We start from the raw sequence: 19,071 nt of genomic DNA, 5'->3' as shown, positions 1-19,071 counted from the left end.
GAAACATAAATTCAATAGATGATTATTGTCAAGCAATTAATCAGTTTAGTTCTAAAATTGATTTTTACATTTGAAATCATAAGTCAACATTGCTGGTACAAATAATACATTTGAGGATCTCGTGGCATGTTTGAAAGGCCAAAAATTTGGAGATAATGAACAGGGAAAGTCTGACTGTAAATCAGGGATTGGAAGAAGCGTTTTTGTATAGAAATAAGAGCAATTATTTTCCTTGTCTAGTTGGAGAAGATAAACCGGGAAGTACATCGTTCACTTCAGATGTGGAACAGCTATCGAATGATCGAAAGTCTTCGGAATTTCCTATGGAGCTAATCGATGAGCGAACACGATAAACATCAGGATCTGAAAAAACAATTAATTAATAGATTACATAAATGGGCAGAGAAGTTTTCGAATACTGTCACATATATAGTGAATACATATGTACTTACTTGTATTTTTTGGTTGAACAGGTGATGCACGTCCTTCAGAGTTTTGATTAGCTATTGCGAATCGAGACTTTGGAGGATCATTCATGGAGAATCCTTTGAGGTCCAACATTTTGTTCGAAGTCATTTTGAGTGATTGCTTACTATTTTGCTTTGAGCGCGGAGCATTTTTAACCGGATACCAGTGTTGTGGATGCATAATGACTTCCCGTCTCTTTGAAATGGAGTTTGCCGACTCCAGCCGGGTAACATTATTAGTCGTGTTTTCCATGAATCTGATTTTAGGCGATCCATTTTTACTGAGTTGGGATTTTTGATCAGGCCCCGTCTGTTCAAGTCCATTTGAGAAAACTTTTGAGTTCAGCGACGTCATCGACAGTTCCACCGGGAAAGAAGAGGTCATTGGGCATTGATGCTGTCCTGATGCTTTTTCTAGTACTTTTATTCCTTTTGTGAATGCCTCATAATTAATATATGGCAAGTTTCTCGAAGCTGAGACATACTTGTGGCATGGAAATACTGCAAAGAGCCAGGTATGCGAATTGAGAAATCCTACAAATGAATTGAGATCGCTTCCAGTTCTCTGCCGGAATGACTGAGGCATATAATCACTCTGGAAGAGTTGGAATGTGTTTTCAATGGTAGTGACACCACCGTTACGAAGAACGAAGGAAACGAGAATGAATATTGCATCATATACATCTGGTCTCTGAAATTAAAATTTTTGAAACATTAAAATAAAAATTGATGACAAACTTGAAGCTTGACAACATCGTTCCATCCTATTTGAAACCAGTGAGTCCGACATTCAATGAACTTTCGACGTTTTGCATCCGAAGATCCCAAATATTCATTGAGAAAATGATCATTGAATTTGGCCAACTCCTTCAGGATCCTGTCAAAAAATAATTCGTTTTGAATCGACTCCGGTCGTTCAAAAAAGAAAATACCTGCTCATTGATAAGGAGAAAGTACCATGTTCCAGGAAGATTACAAAAAGTCTCAGAAAAGCAATGCATTCTTTTTCCAATAAATAATGATATTCTGGAGCAACAACGAACACCTCCTTTCTTCTGTAGAAGATAAGCTCTGATGCAGGTCCGCAAACCGGGCCAATATTCGTTGCAATAAACGTGTTGTCCAGTTGTCGGATAATAAAAAACTTTAGAACACACCCAACACGCAGAACTGTTGTCAAATCAGTCACACCCTGAAAGAAACGAATGGCATTTGTGTTTTTAGAATCTTACATTTAATTTTTTTTGGTTTTTACTTGTATAAAACATTCCTTAAAACGTGCAAAAGATGGTACGGAAAAAACTTACATTCATGCGTAAATCCACAATTGCAAATGAGCACATTTCACCATCGACAGTTTGAATAACTCCTCTTTCAGGACTGAGAAAAACAATTTTGCCAAAGTCGTTGATGGGAATGTCTACGGTATAATGTCCTGCACTACAAATCGTTTTAAGAACGTCATCGACGCTGAGTTGGCGCCTTCCGGACCTCGACGTCCCGTCAGGTGTTATTGGAACGTTTACTGAATAATTAATATTTATCAAACCATCTTGTCATTTTCCTCTTTTTCTACCAAATGTTTCAGTTTTGAACTATCCTAGCTTATTCTATCACAGTTGCTTCACGCTTTCGATTACTTTTCTGGTTAAGAAAAATATGATTCTCGGGTAAAATTTTATTTTGGACCTATCATGAGAAAAACTTTCCACCTATTTTACCTGCGACTATTTTACTATTTTGACTATACCTTTGTGTAATAATAATAAAAGAAATATCTACTCTATTTGCGGGTGCAATAGCTGAAACTGTAGATCATGTCTGCACTATCGATCATGTGCTTTCACAGAAAATTAGTTTCTTTACTTATAGTTGATTCCAGCTCTCAGATGTTATTCAAAAATAGTACTGCAACGTTGCAAACTTTGAACGAAAAAAATCGAAAAAATTACAAACTAACACTTCAATAGCTTATATTTAAATTTATATATAACCCGTCTTAAAATTTTCAACATGGCGTCGGCAATTTCAAACGCTCAAAATCACAATTCTTACAATTATTCTTTTTTTGGTGTGTTATTTAGCCTAGCGACAATTTCAGATTAGTTTTGTGAAAACCACGCAAAAACTACGTTACATTAGCGAGAATATAGTTTCTAGTTTTAAGGCTACACTCACATGACATCTATAAAACTCGTGAAAATGGATAACCGGAGAACGGAGCCTGGAAAGAGATAGTGACAAGAACTGACAGTTAATCAGTAGCTCCTGCAAATGTGAAGAGTGGCTTCTGAAGTTTTAAACGTGTAAAAAAATGTTTGAGAAAAACTTGAGAACAGCGAAATTAGAAAAAGATAAACATTGATCAAAATTGAAATTAGAAAATACCGAAATCTGTTTTTTCATCCCGTTGATGACTAATACAACAAAGACAGTCTAAACCGTCGTTTTGAAATAAGGAAAATTCAGTGATTAGTTGATATGGCACAAAACATTATAATTGAAAAACGAATATTGAGCATTATTAAAATAAAATTAAAATTAACATTCTGTCAGACAAAAATTAGTCGTATGATTTCACTTCCTCCAACATAACATGACTTTTTTTTGCGTCAATTCTTGTGAGCATAAATTAATGTTCATATCGTGCACGCTAAGTACCGCATTTCTATAAGTTTTCAGCTTGATTTAACTTCTAAAGGAATGTAACAAAAATAAAGGCAAATAAATTTGCCAAAAAATTATCCGAACGTTTCGAAAATTACATCACCAGATTAGAAAAATTCATATTCTGAGATTTAAGATTCAGTGAAAGTTCACTCATGAGATCATATTCTCCAAGTCTATCAAAGTGAGTTCTTGAATCTGAAGTTTTTTTAAATATGAAAAATATTAATTAAAACAATATAAAAATTGAAAAGCTATCCCATATTGAATTTTAAAACTGAAATTAAATGATGTTAAAAAAATACGAGCGCGTACACAGAAACAAAAATCCAGCACGAATGACTACATGTGTTGAATTTGTTTCGAAATGAAGGCCATTCTTATTAAGCACATCTGGTTCCTCAAACTCTATGCAGACTTTTTGGGGCAGGGTGTGTGTTTAAGAAATCGCAGATATTTGTGAACTACGTTGCGATATATGGTGCTGTTTATGGTAATTGTAAAAATCGAGGGTTTGAGAGGTTTTAACAATCCATATTGTTCCTTGAATGATAACTACTGTACTTTGCCTATTAGTGTTGAAGTCCTTACCAGACTTGCACTCAAAATGACCATTTGAAAAATAAAATTGCATGCAATACTAAACTCTAGACTAATTGTATAAATGAGAAAACCTTAGTGCAACGAAAATTAAGCAAAATAATGCTGATCAACAGAGAAAAAAGAAGGTGAGAGCAGTCGTAAGCTTCCATAAATTATTCTACTGTATGATTTTTTTCTGTTTTCCGTTCTGCTCGTGATCTCTCTTTTTTCTATCTGTCCTAATCACCTAATGATTCATCAAAAGTGGTTGTCCTTCGAGGTGGAAAAAATGACACTATTTTTGTTTGTTCCTCCAATTCTTTTACTCGATTGCTAGAGAAGTGGGGTGGAGACACTTTTCGTCATAGGCCACGAGACACCGTATGCTTTTTTATAAACTTCGATGTGGCCAGAGTATTTTTCGGGATCTACGAAATAGCATAGCGGTAAGAAAATAGTTTGGTGTCATTTTTTTTAGTTAATCCTACAAGTTTCTATAGTCTTGAGGTCTCACATAATGTACAATCTAAAATTCCCTCAAACTGCATTAAACAGAACGAACGGTTCTGGGAGTTTTGAACGTAAAATTCCCAACATGTCCGCAAATGAACAAATATCAGAATGAAACTTCTTACTTCAAAAAAAAAAAACTTTTTACATTTGTGTCAAAATTCCAGAAAAGCACTAGAAAAACAGTATGTTGCTCTACAATTTGGTAATCTTATATATCTGTTGTGGAACAAAAATAGTGTTTTCATTTGTCGCAACATGCTCTCCATTTCCTTTTCCCTCTCATTTTCCACTTGTATTGTCCACAGTTCTACATGCACCTTTGCCCCACACTATCTGGCCATTTCACCATATGATTCATCCAAAATAGTCGGCCAATATTCTTCTAGAATTAGAAAAAAAACCCATTTTTTCTTTATTTCATTCTTTCTTTTCAATGGTAATTTAAGTGTTTTCAATGGTAATTTAAGTCACTCTTTGTTATTAGCTACAAAAACCGTTTCACTATTTCTGCTTCGTCGTTACTTTTGAAGCATGTTTATATGGATACGTTTTGGTAACGGGCCGAAGTCAAGTTTAACAGTATCGAGTTCAGTTAACTAGGATACACATTCTAAAAAATAAACAAATTGGGTTCTTAACTAAACTTCAAGCAAAAAATCTGATTAAAAATTTTTTAAATTTAATTACACCAATTCCGCGTTAGTAGATTATACCGTACACACTTTTGTATTACATCCTGCAGATCAACCGAAAATAAAACTTTATTGTAAAACTACGCAAAAGATTTGTCATCTAAACTTCTGTAGGTTATTGTTTGACATTTTCACTTTGTTCCCTTGATTAAATAATTTTATTGACAACTCGCTGAAAATTTGAATTACATTATTATTGAAGCATTTTTTCAGAAATGTCAGACTACGAAGAATTCAACGATGAAAACGTACCTCCTGATGAAATTGAAACGGATGTGGGTATCACTCAGATGGTATTCTATCACTACAGAACTCGTCAACCTCTTCAACAGCTTCTCCCGGCTGAATTCGAAACAAACGATAGAGAATTCAATATGGGAAATTTCTTATGGGCAATGAATGAACCGAATCAGGGAGTTAACAATATTTCGGAAGAAAGTGATGTAGAAAGTTTTGTTGATGAAAGTGAGGAGGAGGATGAAGCTGAAAACGATGAAAATTTGCAAGTTCCAATAGAGAATAATTGGGACCAGGAGATGCATCAGTTCATTCGTCGTCTTTTGGAAGTAAATCTCTTTAAAATTTCTAAAAAACTGCATATTGGTTTTGTAGAATTTTGGACATGTCGAGGAAGAGGAGCCGCAGAATATGGAGCCGTAGATAGGAAAGGCAGTGCAGAGTACCATATCTCTTACTTCGATTCCACACTGTTTGGATTTTCCTTATTCCAAACGCTGTTTGCAGATATTGTAGAATTCGGTTCTAGTTTTGTATCATTATCGAGTTTTAACAGTGAACATTGTACAATCTCAATTTTTCAATCTTGCAGTCTCAAATTTTTTTCCGAATCTGATTTTTGGTCCAGACTCTCAAATCGAAAAAAAAAAATAATAACTGATCATGAATTTTAATTGCAAAGTGTCACTACTTGGAATTTTTTTTCCGAAGTTGCCAAAAGATTAGGGTGGAACTTTTCATATGTACATATTTTTTAAAACAATCGTTTTTATTCTTTCTTTTAAGGTGAGATATTGGCCTCTTTCAGAGTGTCTCTGTTTTTCAAGATGTAATTGTTATTTGATGTTGTCATCGGTAGTTGCCAAAATTGTCCAATCTAAAAATTTTTGATTGCTGAAAACTGTAAAAGTTGCTGTACGCTAATACTCGGTTGAAACAAAATCTTGATACAAACCTAAAAATTAACGAATAAAAAAAAGTTGAAGTACACCGTGAACATGAAAAACTTTTCATTTGAACAATGAGCTTGAACTACCAAAAACTATAAAGTGATATAAATCTTTATGCATTCAATTCTGTCAATAAAAATTCCAGTTTTTTCTTTTCGCATATGATTTTTTAGTTTGCGCTGACGGAGCAGATCTTGAAGTAATGATTTTAAATTGGTCCGCTGCTGTTTCAGTTTTAGTTTCCATATGTGTTAACTGAGGATACTCCTGCAATAGAATATAATTTAATTATTGTTCAAATGAAATTCAACCTTCCAAATGTTGCTGCCTGGGACCAATGATGTCTGTTTTCCCCAAACTAGATTCCCTTTCAGAAAAACTTCATCATCTGAAATTTTCTGATGTTTGTTTCAAAAGATATTTCTAGGTTTTACCTTTGCTCCAAATACTGGCTATGAATTCTGCTTCTTTTTTATGAACTTTATTGAGCTTTGTTAGAAATTTGGAGTACTTTGTCTGAAGAAAAGATTTTTTGCTTTCCAATTGGTTCCTGAACGCAATTTAAAGTTATCAATTCAAAACTTGCCTTATAGCATTGAGCACCAATTTTAATACTTGGAGAAGAACAGTTTTGTCTTGGACAATAACCCGGGAAAAAACCAATCTGAAACTTCGAATTAATACTCCAATGGGTTAATTTTTCGTATCACTTCTTTGTCACAAGCTGGAAAAGCCGTGCCAGCTTCACATGAACACATTCCATAATTTGCAGAGGAAATTGCTATGAATGTTCCTATTAAAGATGAAAAGTCTGAACCAAGGTCACACGATTCTTTCTCTGATGTGAACTACAAATTCCTTGATTAAGAATAAGTATTCAAAAATATAAACTTTTCCGCCTTGGATAATTGCCCGTGCGATGCTTACTCCCATTGAATGAGCAATGATGTCAATATGTCGGGCACCGGTGTACACTAAAACTGAGAGAAGAAGCTGGCGATGGAGCAATAGGTCCTGACAGTTGAAAACTCTAGAATCAATTTCTAGGTTTACAGAACCAAAGTCAATGTGTAGTATAATTTTCTACCTAAAAACAGATTGTGTCATGTTCCTGTCACCATAAGATATTCCATATAGCTCTGCCAGCGTATATCCACGATCCATAAAATACTGGACAACTGTGTCCCAACCGGACTGATATTGATCATTACCATATTTCAACGCAGAATCCGAATTTCCGTGAATGAATACAATTGGTGAATGTTTAACCTGAAAGTTAAATTTTCTATTTTCAATAACCTATTCTTGTTTCTACTTTTTCTTGTGGAAAACTTTTCCCTCCGAATGACCCAGTGTGATCGAAACTTTTAACGTGGCGAAGCAACCCGGAATTTGTATGTTCCACTCTGAATTTGATTTGATAAGAGTTCTCATTATCTGTAATTCCCTTAAACGCACTCTTTCAAGTATTGCACAAAATCTTCTGTGATAGGACCAACAATGGCAAAACACCGGTAGAGATATGATGACAGTATAAAAACATAGATTTCGGGCTTCATGGTGTATGTATATGAAAGCGAAACGTTGAACTGAGACTGACGAGCTAACACTTTTTGGTCTGCTTTCAACGTCTTTAATTCGATTAGGCATCACGTGACGTATGGAACCACTTTTTGAACCATCCCTAAATCATTCAAGAACAAACATCAATAAGAAAGAAAAACATAAGGAATACTTGAAAAATAATCCGACGTGGTTAACTTGTGACGAGCCGCAAATACAGCAAACACTACTACATATAAACAACTTTTCTGTGGCAGAAATCGATAATTTGTTAACAACAAAATATTGTAAAAACGAAGTCATCAATTTGATGCCACGGAAACGACCGCTTCATTCGGTCATAGATTGCGGGAATATACAGTATTTTTCCATAGAGGTTAAGCGTGGTTTAGAGAAATGGCGTCCCTCGTAGGGACATCTTAACCGTTCGGAAATCGGATTTTAACGCTTTCTGATGCAGTCCAATCTAAGTAAATACGTACTTCCAGAAAACGCATTTTCTTATTCGATCTGAAATCAGTTTTTATTCAAAACTCTATAGAAAGAACATTTTAATGACAAATGTAAAACTTGAATGCTTAACCAAGGCAACAAAAGGAGAAGGGAATATTATAAATTTCAGTTAATACTATAATCAAATCTATTATATGGGTCATTGATTAATAATTATCATGAGAAGCAAGAAGCAAGGCAATACTCTTGATACCTCGTTCTAAGGAGATACCGGCAATCAATAAACTAGGGGATGGGAACACAATAGGGTTGGTGTGATAAAACTATACGGGGAGTTTTTTGGTAAAAAATGGGAACATAAATTTACGGACAATTGGCACTATGGCAAAAAGAATACAAGCTCAAAAAATATCTAATACATTTGTGGACCGCAACCAATGAGCATGTTGTTCACACCAGAAGTCGAGCAATTATCCAAGGATTGAGAATCGTCGGAGCTTGACGTGGAGTCAATTGATGAGCGGAATCCAGAATCTGAAAATTATTTAAGCCGATGAACGAAAACGATGAACTATTTTCTAAAGAAAACTTACACTTCAGGTTTCTGAACATGGAGGAGAGATTGTATCTTCTCTTGGATTGCATTCCACGTGAGAAGTTTGCAGAGTTCTTATTGAAAGCGATCACATCACCCCATGTGTGGCCAAATACTGATGGCTTTTCGAAAGCATTCCGGTCCGGTGATGAAACCTGCATCCCAAAACAATGCTTTTGGTTTGCTCCATCGATCAGAGTCCCAGTTGGCTTCTTCATTCCATTGGTCATATCTTCACGGTGCAAATATGGCTGATATCCTTGATACGGATTAGAAATGTGTTCCTGCTGTTGCTGATGCATGGATGCCTGCCCAAGAGCTTGTGCTCTGGTATTCAACAGTGGAATTTGCAATCCTGGTGGGTGCTTGAGAAGCTTACTCTTCTGATGTCGTTGTGGTGTTGCGGTGCACACAATTCCTTCGAAGAAGGACATGTAGTCGAAATGTGGCAAGTTTCTCTTGGCAGAAACATAGGTACCGTGAGATGATAAAGTGAACGCCCACGAGTGAAAATCGATAATTTCCCGGAAGGAATTCATGTCACTTCCCGTACGTTGACGAACAGACAGCGGCACGTTATCGGTCTGGTAGAACTCGAAGACATTCTCAGTTGATGTGACACCTCCGTTGCAAAGGATGTACGAAAGGATTAGAACAATCGCCTGGTAGAAGTCTGGACTCTGAAAAAAAAACAATATGCTATTTCATTTCAAAATTTGTGAACAAACCTGAAGAGTGACCAAATCGTTCCATCCAACAGTGAAAAGATGGGTGCGACGCTTGATGAACATGCCACGTTCTTCATCCGAAATACCAATGTATTGAGAGACATCGTCTTCACCGAACTTGCCCAACTCACTTATCATGCTGAAAATATATTTTAAGAGAGAGAGTTTCAAAAATCAATTCTGTAATGCTTACCTGCTCAGTGGCAAAGAGAGGACAGCTTGTTGCTGGAAGAGCTCGAGAATTCTCACGTAGGCAAATCGCTCCTTTTCCACAGAGTAATGATTGCTGGAGCCAGTAGAAGTGAAATCGGGAGTGATGACATTCATTTCCGTGCTGTTCAGGAAGATTAATTGAGCAGCCGGTTCACAGATTGGGCTCACGTTACTCGCTGTGAACGTATGGTGATTTTGTCGCGTAGCGAAAAACTTCAAGGTACATCCAAGAGGCAAAACGTCAGTCATATCAACAACACCCTGAAAACATAATATTAATTGTTCTTTTCAATTTTTAAACTCTCTTACATCCATGTTCAAATCCTTGAGTTCAAACAAGCACAGTTTCTCATCAAAAGTTCGGATGATTCCTCGTTCAGAGCTCAAATGGAGCACACAGCCATACGTGATGAACGGCGTCCCATTATCAAAAAGGGGTCCAGTACAAATCTTGACAAGAACATCATCGATTTGCGAAGAAGTGACAACATTGTTGACATGAAAATGCATTTTGAAAACACGATTCAAGTAAGAGAGAATGGCTCTGAAATAGGAATGTTCAAAATTTGCTAAATGTAAATCAAAAATTAAGAAAAATGAAAAAAGAAAGAGAAAAAAGCAAAAAGAAACAACTGCGCGCACCTTCCTGTGTAAATGATGACAAATGAGTGGGGTCGATTTCCTAAGTTGCGAAATTTCCCGCAAGTAGATCAATTTAGGAGAGCGCACTTGCACACCTCCCCCTCCCTTTAGCGGAGAGACTGTGCAAAGGGAGAGACAAATAGAAAATGAGGAAAAGAGAGGAGGGAAAAGAGGGGAGTGTTGATTCAAAAAGTAGGCCTAGTATTGTTGCGACGCGACGCGGATCGGATAATTTCTGTTGAATTTGTCCTGTAAATGATGCTAATATTTAATTCCAATGAAATTTATTAAACTAAAATAGTTTAACAAAAAAATTAAAGTTTAAGAGCATTTAAACAAGGGCCAGCGGCAATTTCTGTTTGTCAAAAACAATTCCCAATCGACAAAAATTTCTTAAACCAGAAATTTCAGAAAACTCCGATATTTGCACTTTTTAAACTTATCAAAACTTAAATTCTATAATATTTCAGAGTTTTCGTTCAATATTAATGTTTCCAAAAACATGATTTAGTGCTTGGAAAGTTATAAAAAAGCATGGGAAACTTATAGCTTGATAAATGTTCATTTTTTAAAACAATTATTTTATAATTTATTGATTCTGTAAGTTTTAAGGAGGGAAGACAATAAACTTTTACAAGTCGGTGTAAAATTTATTAGAAAGATAAATTTTTCTCATTCGAAAACCAAAGTCCGTATTAATTATGAATTGGTCCGTAGTTGATGGGACCAAACTTCTCAGTAAGCACTTCGTTGACGCCGTAAATCGAGGAAATGTTTGTATCAGCTTTCGATTTGTTTAATTCTGAAATAAAAAATTTAAGAGAAAAAAAAATGTGACTGCTTACCATCTGGTTTACCGAGTATATTCCACTCATTAATCGTAGAGAAAAGGCTTGTTCCAGAATTAAAGTTTGAAGCATTTTTGATTAGATTCGCCTGAATTTTCTGCTCGAATGAACAAAGGTTCATGTGTTTTTCTACGTGTTCCCAGGCAGCGTTGTACAACGTTGTCCCTTCTCCGGTTGCTGATGAACAATGCAGTGGATCAATGCTGTTGAAAGGTTGATTTGGAGTAACTGGCAAAGTAGGAAGCATTAATTTTAGAGGGAGTTCCTCCTGTGTTTTCTCTGAAACTGACGGCATCGGGCGTTGAAAACAAGAGAGGTACTGAGAATGATCGTTTTGTAATCCTGGTGGGCAACTTTGGTAGATAGCCTGGTGAAGTGGCGGAGCAATGAAGAACTGATTATCAAAATATCCAAAGTAGTTGAATGGTGGAAGATTCCTCAGTGTTGATACATAATCTTTATCAGGAAATACCGCAAAAATCCATTTGTGTCCTTCAAGAATTCTCACCAATGAATTAAAGTCAGAACCAAAATAGTTTCTGAGATATGCCGGAAAAATTGGACTCTGGTAGAACGTAAGTACGTTTTGAACGGACGTGACTCCACCACTACGAAGAAGATAGCCAGAGAGCATATTAACTGTCGTTAATACGATTGGATGCTGAAAGAAAAATACAAATTAGTGTTCTGATTCAGTTTTTTTACCAGAAGAACAACCACCTCTCCATCTACTCTAAAGAGGTGAGTACGTCGTTCGATAAAAACACGAAGTTTTGTAGTAGAGTCACCTATGTACTTTTTGAGAGAATTTTCAGCATAAAGTGACAATTGAGCTATTATACTGTAAACAAATTTTTGACTTCACAACTTTTGATCCGCCAACCTTACCTGCAAAAAGGCAAAGAAATTGTTATATTTCCACGGAATGTCCCGAGAAGAAACTGACACGCAACAAGTTCCATCATCGGACAATAAAAATCCTTAGATAGAATATTGCACGAAGATTTTACTTCTACAATTTTATTCTCACGAAATTTGATTTTAGTTTCATGACCACAAATAGGGTGAACAGATGTTGCAGTATACTCTTTCTCTTCATTTTGTATTGCCGAAAATTTCAAAATGAATCCAATGCGGAGCACTTTCGTAAGATCCGTGACCGACTGTAAGTATATCGAATAAAACGTCAAATTTTTAAACAAATTATAACTCACATTGTCGCAAAAGTCGTTAAGCTGGAACGTACAATTCCGATTATCGCGAGTCCTTATAACTCCTCCTTGGGAGCTTAGCCAGCATACTTTTCCAAAACTAAGTAAAACAAAGGGAAGAGCTTGAGAAACATAAGAAGAATTCGGAATCACCTTTGAAGTTGTGGTATTGAATTGAGTTTTTAACTTTTCTAATGGATCGAGTTGAATTGGTTTGACTCAAAATATATAATACATAATTTATATAACTATGTATAATTACTTACCGGATATTGGAGGGAAATCATTTGGGGTGAACAGAGGTATTGTTGGAAGTGAAAGCGGATCGGGAGTTTCGTGAGACATTCCAGCCAATGAAATTTTGTGCAAACTATATAAAATTGATAAGAAACCGTTTTAGAAATTTCTCGAAGTTAGAAAATTATGAATGAAAATTGCAAAAGTTTAACTAGTTTAAATAAACAGAGCACAATTTTCATGTCACGTCCTTGAACATTGTAGTTTTCAGTTTTCAAATAAACAAGCTGTGAAACAGATGGTACACTCTAAAATGTTCGGAAATGAACGGACTGGACTCTCTCGGACTGACAAAGTAGTTCTTCTTTCAAACTCTTAGTAGAAAATAGGATTTTAAATAATAACGGAATTGATCACAGAATTCAGAATGCGCAGACATCCAATAATTTTAAAACAATTCACACCTTCAAATCATTGAATGTGGTTCACCAGTTCCTATTTATACGAGAAAATGCCTCTTTTTTGAATTCTGATCTGCTCCAAAACTGACCATGTCATTAAATATTCCCTTTTTTTTAAATTGATATTCATAGCATGTAAATTGAAATAAACAGCGGAAAATTTAGAGGTAGGGGAATACACTATACAGCTCTAAAACGGTTCCAATTAGTTCTGAAACGGTTCCAATTGGTTCCAAAATGGTTCTAATTGGTTCCCAAATAGTTCCAATCGGTTCTAAAATGGTTCCAATCGGTTCTCACCACCACAAAATACCAAATAGCACCACTTTAGCACCGATGGAGCACCAAATAAAACTACGTTAGCACCGATGGAGCACCAAAAAGCACCACTTTATCATCGATGGAGCACCAAATAGCACCACTTTAGCACCGATGGAGCACCAAAAAGCACCACCTTATCATCGATGGAGCACCAAATAGCACCAATTTAGCACCGATGGAGCACCAAATAGCACCAATTTAGCACCGATGGAGCACCGAATAGCACCAATTTAGCACCACTTTATCATCGATGGAGCACCGAATAGCACCAATTTAGCACCGATGGAGCACCAAATAGCACCACTTTAGCACCGATGGAGCACCAAAAAGCACCACTTTATCACCGATGGAGCACCAAATAACACCAATGTAGCACCGATGGAGCACCGAATAGCACCAATTTAGCACCGATGGAGCACCAAAAAGCACCACTTTATCACCGATGGAGCACCAAATAACACCAATGTAGCACCGATGGAGCACCGAATAGCACCAATTTAGCACCGATGGACCACCAAATAGCACCACTTTAGCACCGATGGAGCACCAAAAAGCACCACTTTATCACCGATGGAGCACCAAATAACACCAATGTAGCACCGATGGAGCACCAAAAAGCCCCACTTTATCACCGATGGAGCACCAAATAGCACCAATGTAGCACCGATGGAGCACCGAATAGCACCAATTTAGCACCGATGGAGCACCAAATAGCACCACTTTATCACCGATGGAGCACCAAATAGCACCACTTTATCACCGATGGAGCACCAAATAGCACCAATGTAGCACCGATGGAGCACAAAATAGCACCAATTTAGCACCGATGGAGCACCAAATAGCACCGATGTAGCACCGATAGAGCACCAAATAGCACAAATTTAGCACCGATGGAGCACCAAATAGCACCAATTTAGCACCGATGGAGCACCGAATAGCACCAATTTAGCACCACTTTATCATCGATGGAGCACCGAATAGCACCAATTTAGCACCGATGGAGCACCAAATAGCACCACTTTAGCACCGATGGAGCACCAAAAAGCACCACTTTATCACCGATGGAGCACCAAATAACACCAATGTAGCACCGATGGAGCACCGAATAGCACCAATTTAGCACCGATGGAGCACCAAAAAGCACCACTTTATCACCGATGGAGCACCAAAAAGCACCACTTTATCACCGATGGAGCACCAAATAACACCAATGTAGCACCGATGGAGCACCGAATAGCACCAATTTAGCACCGATGGAGCACCAAAAAGCACCACTTTATCACCGATGGAGCACCAAAAAGCACCACTTTATCACCGATGGAGCACCAAATAGCACCAATTTAGCACCGATGGAGCACCAAATAGCACCCATTTAGCACCGATGGAGCATCAAATAGCACCGATGTAGCACCGATAGAGCACCAAATAGCACCACTTTAGCACCGATGGAGCACCAAATAGCACCCATTTAGCACCGATGGAGCATCAAATAGCACCGATGTAGCACCGATGGAGCACAAAATAGCACCAATTTAGCACCGATGGAGCACCAAATAGCACCAATGTAGCACCAATGGAGCACCAAATAGCACCACTTTAGCACCGATGGAGCACCAAATAGCACCAATGTAGCACCAATGGAGCACCAAATAGCACCAATTTAGCACCGATGGAGCACCAAATAGCACCTATGTAGCACCGATTGAGCACCAAATAGCACCACTTTAACACCGATGGAGCACCAAATAGCACCGGTTGTAGGCACCGATGGAGCACCAAATAGCACCACTTTAGCATCGATGTAGCACCAAATAGCACCGATGTAGCACCGATGGAGCACAAAATAGCACCACTTTAGCACCGATGGAGCACCAAATAGCACCGATGTAGCACCGATGGAGCACCAAATAGCACCACTTTAGCACCGATGGAGCACCAAATAGCACCAATTTAGCACCGATGGAGCACCAAATAGCACCACTTTAGCATCGATGGAGCACCAAATAGCACCAATTTAGCACCGATGGAGCACCAAATAGCACCACTTCAGCACCGATGGAACACCAAATAGCACCAATGTAGCACCAATGGAACACCAAATAGCACCAATGTAGCACCAATGGAGCACCAAATAGCACCAATGTAGCACCGATGGAACACCAAATAGCACCAATGTAGCACCAATGTAGCACCGATGGAGACCAAATAGCACCACTTTAGCATCGATGTAGCACCAAATAGCACCGATGTAGCACCGATGGAGACCAAATAGCACCACTTTAGCACCGATGTAGCACCAAATAGCACCGATGTAGCACCGATGGAGCACCAAATAGCACCAATGTAGCACCGATGGAGCACGAAATAGCACCAATGTAGCACCGATGGAACACGAAATAGCACCAATGTAGAACCAATGTAGCACCGATGGAGACCAAATAGCACCAATGTAGCACCAATGGAGCACCAAATAGCACCAATGTAGCACCGATGGAACACCAAATAGCACCACTTTAGCACCGATGGAGCACCAAATAGCACCACTTCAGCACCGATGGAGCACCAAAAAGCACCAATGTAGCACCAATGGAAAACCAAATAGCACCAATGTAGCACCAATGGAGCACCAAATAGCACCAATGTAGCACCGATGGAACACCAAATAGCACCAATGTAGCACCAATGTAGCACCGATGGAGACCAAATAGCACCACTTTAGCATCGATGTAGCACCAAATAGCACCGATGTAGCACCGATGGAGACCAAATAGCACCACTTTAGCACCGATGTAGCACCAAATAGCACCGATGTAGCACCGCTGGTACATCAAATAGCACCAATGTAGCACCGATGTAGCACCGTTGGAGCACCAAATAGCACCACTTTAGCACCGATGTAGCACCGATGGAGCACCAATTAGTACCACTTTAGCACCGATGTAGCACCGGTGGAGCACCATATTGCACCATTTTTGCACCGATAGAGCACCAAAAAAGCACCACTTTAGCATCGATGGAGCACAAAATGACACCATTTTAGCACCGATGGAGCACCAAATAGCACCAATGTAGCACCGATAGAGCACCAAATAGCACCACTTTATCATCGATGGAGCACCAAAAAGCACCACTTTAGCACCGATGGAGCACCAAATAGCACCGATGTAGCACCGATGGAGCACCAAATAGCACCACTTTAACACCGATGGAGCACCAAATAGCACCGATGTAGCACCGATGGAGCACCAAATAGCACCAAATAAATATTAATTAAATAAATAAATATTAATTAAATAAATTCATATTAATTAAATACATAAATATTAATTAAATAAATAATTTATTTAATTAATATTTATTTATTAAATAAAAAAATAAATATTAATTAAATAAATAAATATTAATTGAATAAATAAATATTAAATGAAAAAATAAATATCAATTGAATAAATAAATATTAATTAAATAAATAAATATTAATTAAAAAAATAAATACTAATTAAATAGATAAGTATTAAATAAATAAATAAATATTAATTAAATAAATATATATTAATTAAATAAATAAATATATATTAATTAAATAAATAAATAAATATTAATTAAATAAATAAATATTAATTAAATAAATAAATATTAATTAAATGAATAAATAAATATTAATTAAATAAATAAATATTAATTAAATAAATAGATAAATATTAATTAAATAAATAAATATTAATTAAATAAATAAATATTAATTAAATAAATAAATATTAATTAATTAAATGAATAAATATTAATTAAATAAATAAATATTAATTAAATAAATAAATATTAATTAAATAAATTTTCGTGTGACAATCTATTTTTCGTGTAACAATCTATTTTTCGTGTAACAATCTATTTTTTCGTGTAACAATCTATTTTTTCGTGTAACAATCTATTTTTCGTGTAACAATCTATTTTTCGTGTAACAATCTATTTTTCGTGTAACAATCTATCGAGTATAATTTAAAGTTTTTCATATACATTCATCATGACTATTATTCAAATACACCTCAAGCAAAAAATGTTCAACCCTTCATGAGAATTTACCATATTTTATCTGCTAGTACAACACTACCAATGGAGAGCGTAGCATTATTTTTCGAAGGCTTATTTTAAGTTTGAAATTACTATTTTCTGATTGCAAATTTTTAAATTTTATGTAGAATCTTCTAAACACCTTTTTAGGTGACTCTCGCAACAAAAATCTGATGCAACACTAATGAAGAGCCATACTTGTAGAAACATTCGGCACGTTATAAGCTAAGATTCGAATTTTATTGTATTTTCACACCTAATTAAACTATTCCGAATTTAGAAAATGCAAGAAAAAACAACAAAACATCAAAAATTTTAAGAATGCCGAGAAATCCCGAAAAAACGGGTTTTTCGGCAAACGGCAAATGCCGATCGCCGAAAAAATATTAAGGTTCGCCGAAAAATCCGGGTGCCGCAAAGCCCTGTACAGTATGCCTCTTGCTTTTTGCTGCATAAACACAATCAACATAAAACGTGGGAAACTAAATTTTCGGTCGTCCTTTTTTGCTTTCACTCCCAACAAAGTGTTAAAACCGTCGAATATTTTTAGTGAGTTTCTACAGTTCCTTATAGCAAATAAAATTGGTATTCACAAAGTTAAATGAATCGCTTATATGTCTGTTTCAGCTTCATTTGTTATAATGGCAAATTTTATTGAGGATCCATCATACTTTGCTGATCCAGAAAAGGTTTTCTTGAAAGTGTATTTGTACGTAAGTGCCCCAAAACGTTTTGAAACACCTAATAGTACAACTAAATTTCAGGACAAGGAAGTCATATTTCTTCGCATGACCAGAACGATCACCATGGCACGAATGATGAGAGTTGTCGAAAAAACAATCGGATGGCCTTTCAATTCGTTAAAGTGAGAACAAAAAATAAACCTGAATGTTCATTCTTTCAGATATTATTATGATGGAATCCAGCTTCAAGACAATGACACTCCAGTGTCGTTGTTCATGGGCCAGTTTCATGACATCATTGCCAAAGACGAAGAGTGAGTGCACAGTCACTATCAAGTACCTTAGTTTAAATGAAATACTTATTAAAGTTTATGTTTCATAAATAATTATCTTTCTCGTTTTTTCACTGAAGAAATACAATTTTTATAAGATATCGCTACTTCTGACCCTTTTTTCACACAGTTCTCCCTGATATTTTTGATTCCTTTTCTGCCAATTAATAATATCACAGCGCGCATATCAATGACACATGGTGTGACAAAACAGACATTGAGATCTGCTTACTAGAAGAAAAACCTGGGTTCAAGCGATTCTAAACGTCACATTGATAGAGAAACTTGAACAATATCATACATCCCGTTCAGTACTTTGTAGTACGTATATCAGAAATGAATCCCGATAAGGAAATGTTAAAAATGAGCAGAAGAGGATTGGAATGCACATTAGAAAATCGACTCCATCTAAGGATATATGAAAATGGTTTTTCATGATATTTGATTATAGTTTCAAGTATCAAATCCATCGTTTATCACACTAAATATTTTCAGAGCACCATGCGAATGGCACTGAAACGGGGTCACGGAAAAAATTTAGGAAATGTTATTGGTTAACCGAAGTGAATTATCAGAAGTGTCAATGTTTTTAATTTGGATTCAAGAAT

The 19,071-nt window shown here is 36.5% G+C and overlaps 6 protein-coding genes across 7 annotated transcripts; 2 read left to right on the top strand and 4 right to left on the bottom strand.

Annotated features, from left to right (window-relative positions):
* Positions 1-91: 91 nt before the first annotated feature.
* Positions 92-2,652, bottom strand: C04B4.4 (Anaphase-promoting complex subunit 1; the record flags this gene model as incomplete). The annotated part of the gene is made up of 6 exons (NM_077650.3): positions 92-363; positions 453-1,158; positions 1,206-1,344; positions 1,400-1,659; positions 1,775-1,992; positions 2,646-2,652. The coding sequence occupies 6 exons, from the start codon at positions 2,650-2,652 to the stop codon at positions 224-226; spliced, it is 1,470 nt and encodes a 489-aa protein (NP_510051.2). The 3' UTR covers positions 92-223.
* A 2,484-nt stretch (positions 2,653-5,136) lies between these two features.
* On the top strand, positions 5,137-5,832 carry C04B4.5 (uncharacterized protein; the record flags this gene model as incomplete). The annotated part of the gene is made up of 1 exon (NM_077649.1): positions 5,137-5,832. The coding sequence occupies one exon, from the start codon at positions 5,137-5,139 to the stop codon at positions 5,830-5,832; it is 696 nt and encodes a 231-aa protein (NP_510050.1).
* Positions 5,833-6,204: 372 nt separating this feature from the next.
* lips-2 (LIPaSe related) lies at positions 6,205-7,695 on the bottom strand. Its single transcript, NM_001322635.3, has 9 exons — positions 7,567-7,695; positions 7,424-7,514; positions 7,196-7,377; positions 7,000-7,138; positions 6,819-6,956; positions 6,695-6,772; positions 6,543-6,624; positions 6,420-6,496; positions 6,205-6,375 (listed from the first exon to the last, which is right to left on the bottom strand). The coding sequence occupies exons 1-9, from the start codon at positions 7,665-7,667 to the stop codon at positions 6,238-6,240; spliced, it is 1,026 nt and encodes a 341-aa protein (NP_001309445.1). The 5' UTR covers positions 7,668-7,695; the 3' UTR covers positions 6,205-6,237.
* A 479-nt stretch (positions 7,696-8,174) lies between these two features.
* Positions 8,175-10,210, bottom strand: C04B4.2 (EF-hand domain-containing protein). Its single transcript, NM_001392860.1, has 5 exons — positions 9,970-10,210; positions 9,641-9,921; positions 9,448-9,586; positions 8,718-9,399; positions 8,175-8,658 (listed from the first exon to the last, which is right to left on the bottom strand). The coding sequence occupies exons 1-5, from the start codon at positions 10,168-10,170 to the stop codon at positions 8,537-8,539; spliced, it is 1,425 nt and encodes a 474-aa protein (NP_001379115.1). The 5' UTR covers positions 10,171-10,210; the 3' UTR covers positions 8,175-8,536.
* A 721-nt stretch (positions 10,211-10,931) lies between these two features.
* On the bottom strand, positions 10,932-12,714 carry C04B4.1 (DUF4708 domain-containing protein). Its single transcript, NM_077646.4, has 6 exons — positions 12,628-12,714; positions 12,365-12,579; positions 12,039-12,313; positions 11,856-11,991; positions 11,148-11,811; positions 10,932-11,104 (listed from the first exon to the last, which is right to left on the bottom strand). Exons 1-6 carry the CDS (start codon positions 12,704-12,706, stop codon positions 10,998-11,000), a joined length of 1,476 nt encoding a protein of 491 aa, NP_510047.2. The 5' UTR covers positions 12,707-12,714; the 3' UTR covers positions 10,932-10,997.
* Positions 12,715-17,813: 5,099 nt separating this feature from the next.
* C04B4.6 (Ubiquitin-like domain-containing protein) lies at positions 17,814-18,449 on the top strand (the record flags this gene model as incomplete). 2 transcript variants are annotated; one of them, NM_077645.2, is made up of 4 exons in its annotated part: positions 17,814-17,997; positions 18,076-18,161; positions 18,213-18,313; positions 18,353-18,449. In NM_077645.2, the coding sequence occupies 4 exons, from the start codon at positions 17,814-17,816 to the stop codon at positions 18,447-18,449; spliced, it is 468 nt and encodes a 155-aa protein (NP_510046.2). The 2 variants fall into 2 exon arrangements, with proteins under 2 accessions (NP_510046.2, NP_001362093.1); NM_001375153.1 differs by lacking the exon at positions 17,814-17,997 and having other exon boundaries at positions 18,090-18,161.
* Between the last annotated feature and the right edge of the window lie 622 nt (positions 18,450-19,071).

This window comes from Caenorhabditis elegans, chromosome X (assembly GCF_000002985.6).
Source record: "Caenorhabditis elegans chromosome X".
Lineage (NCBI taxonomy): Eukaryota > Metazoa > Nematoda > Chromadorea > Rhabditida > Rhabditidae > Caenorhabditis > Caenorhabditis elegans.
The sequence above is the reverse complement of the archived record's forward strand: the minus strand, read 5'-3'. Positions and strand labels throughout refer to the sequence as shown.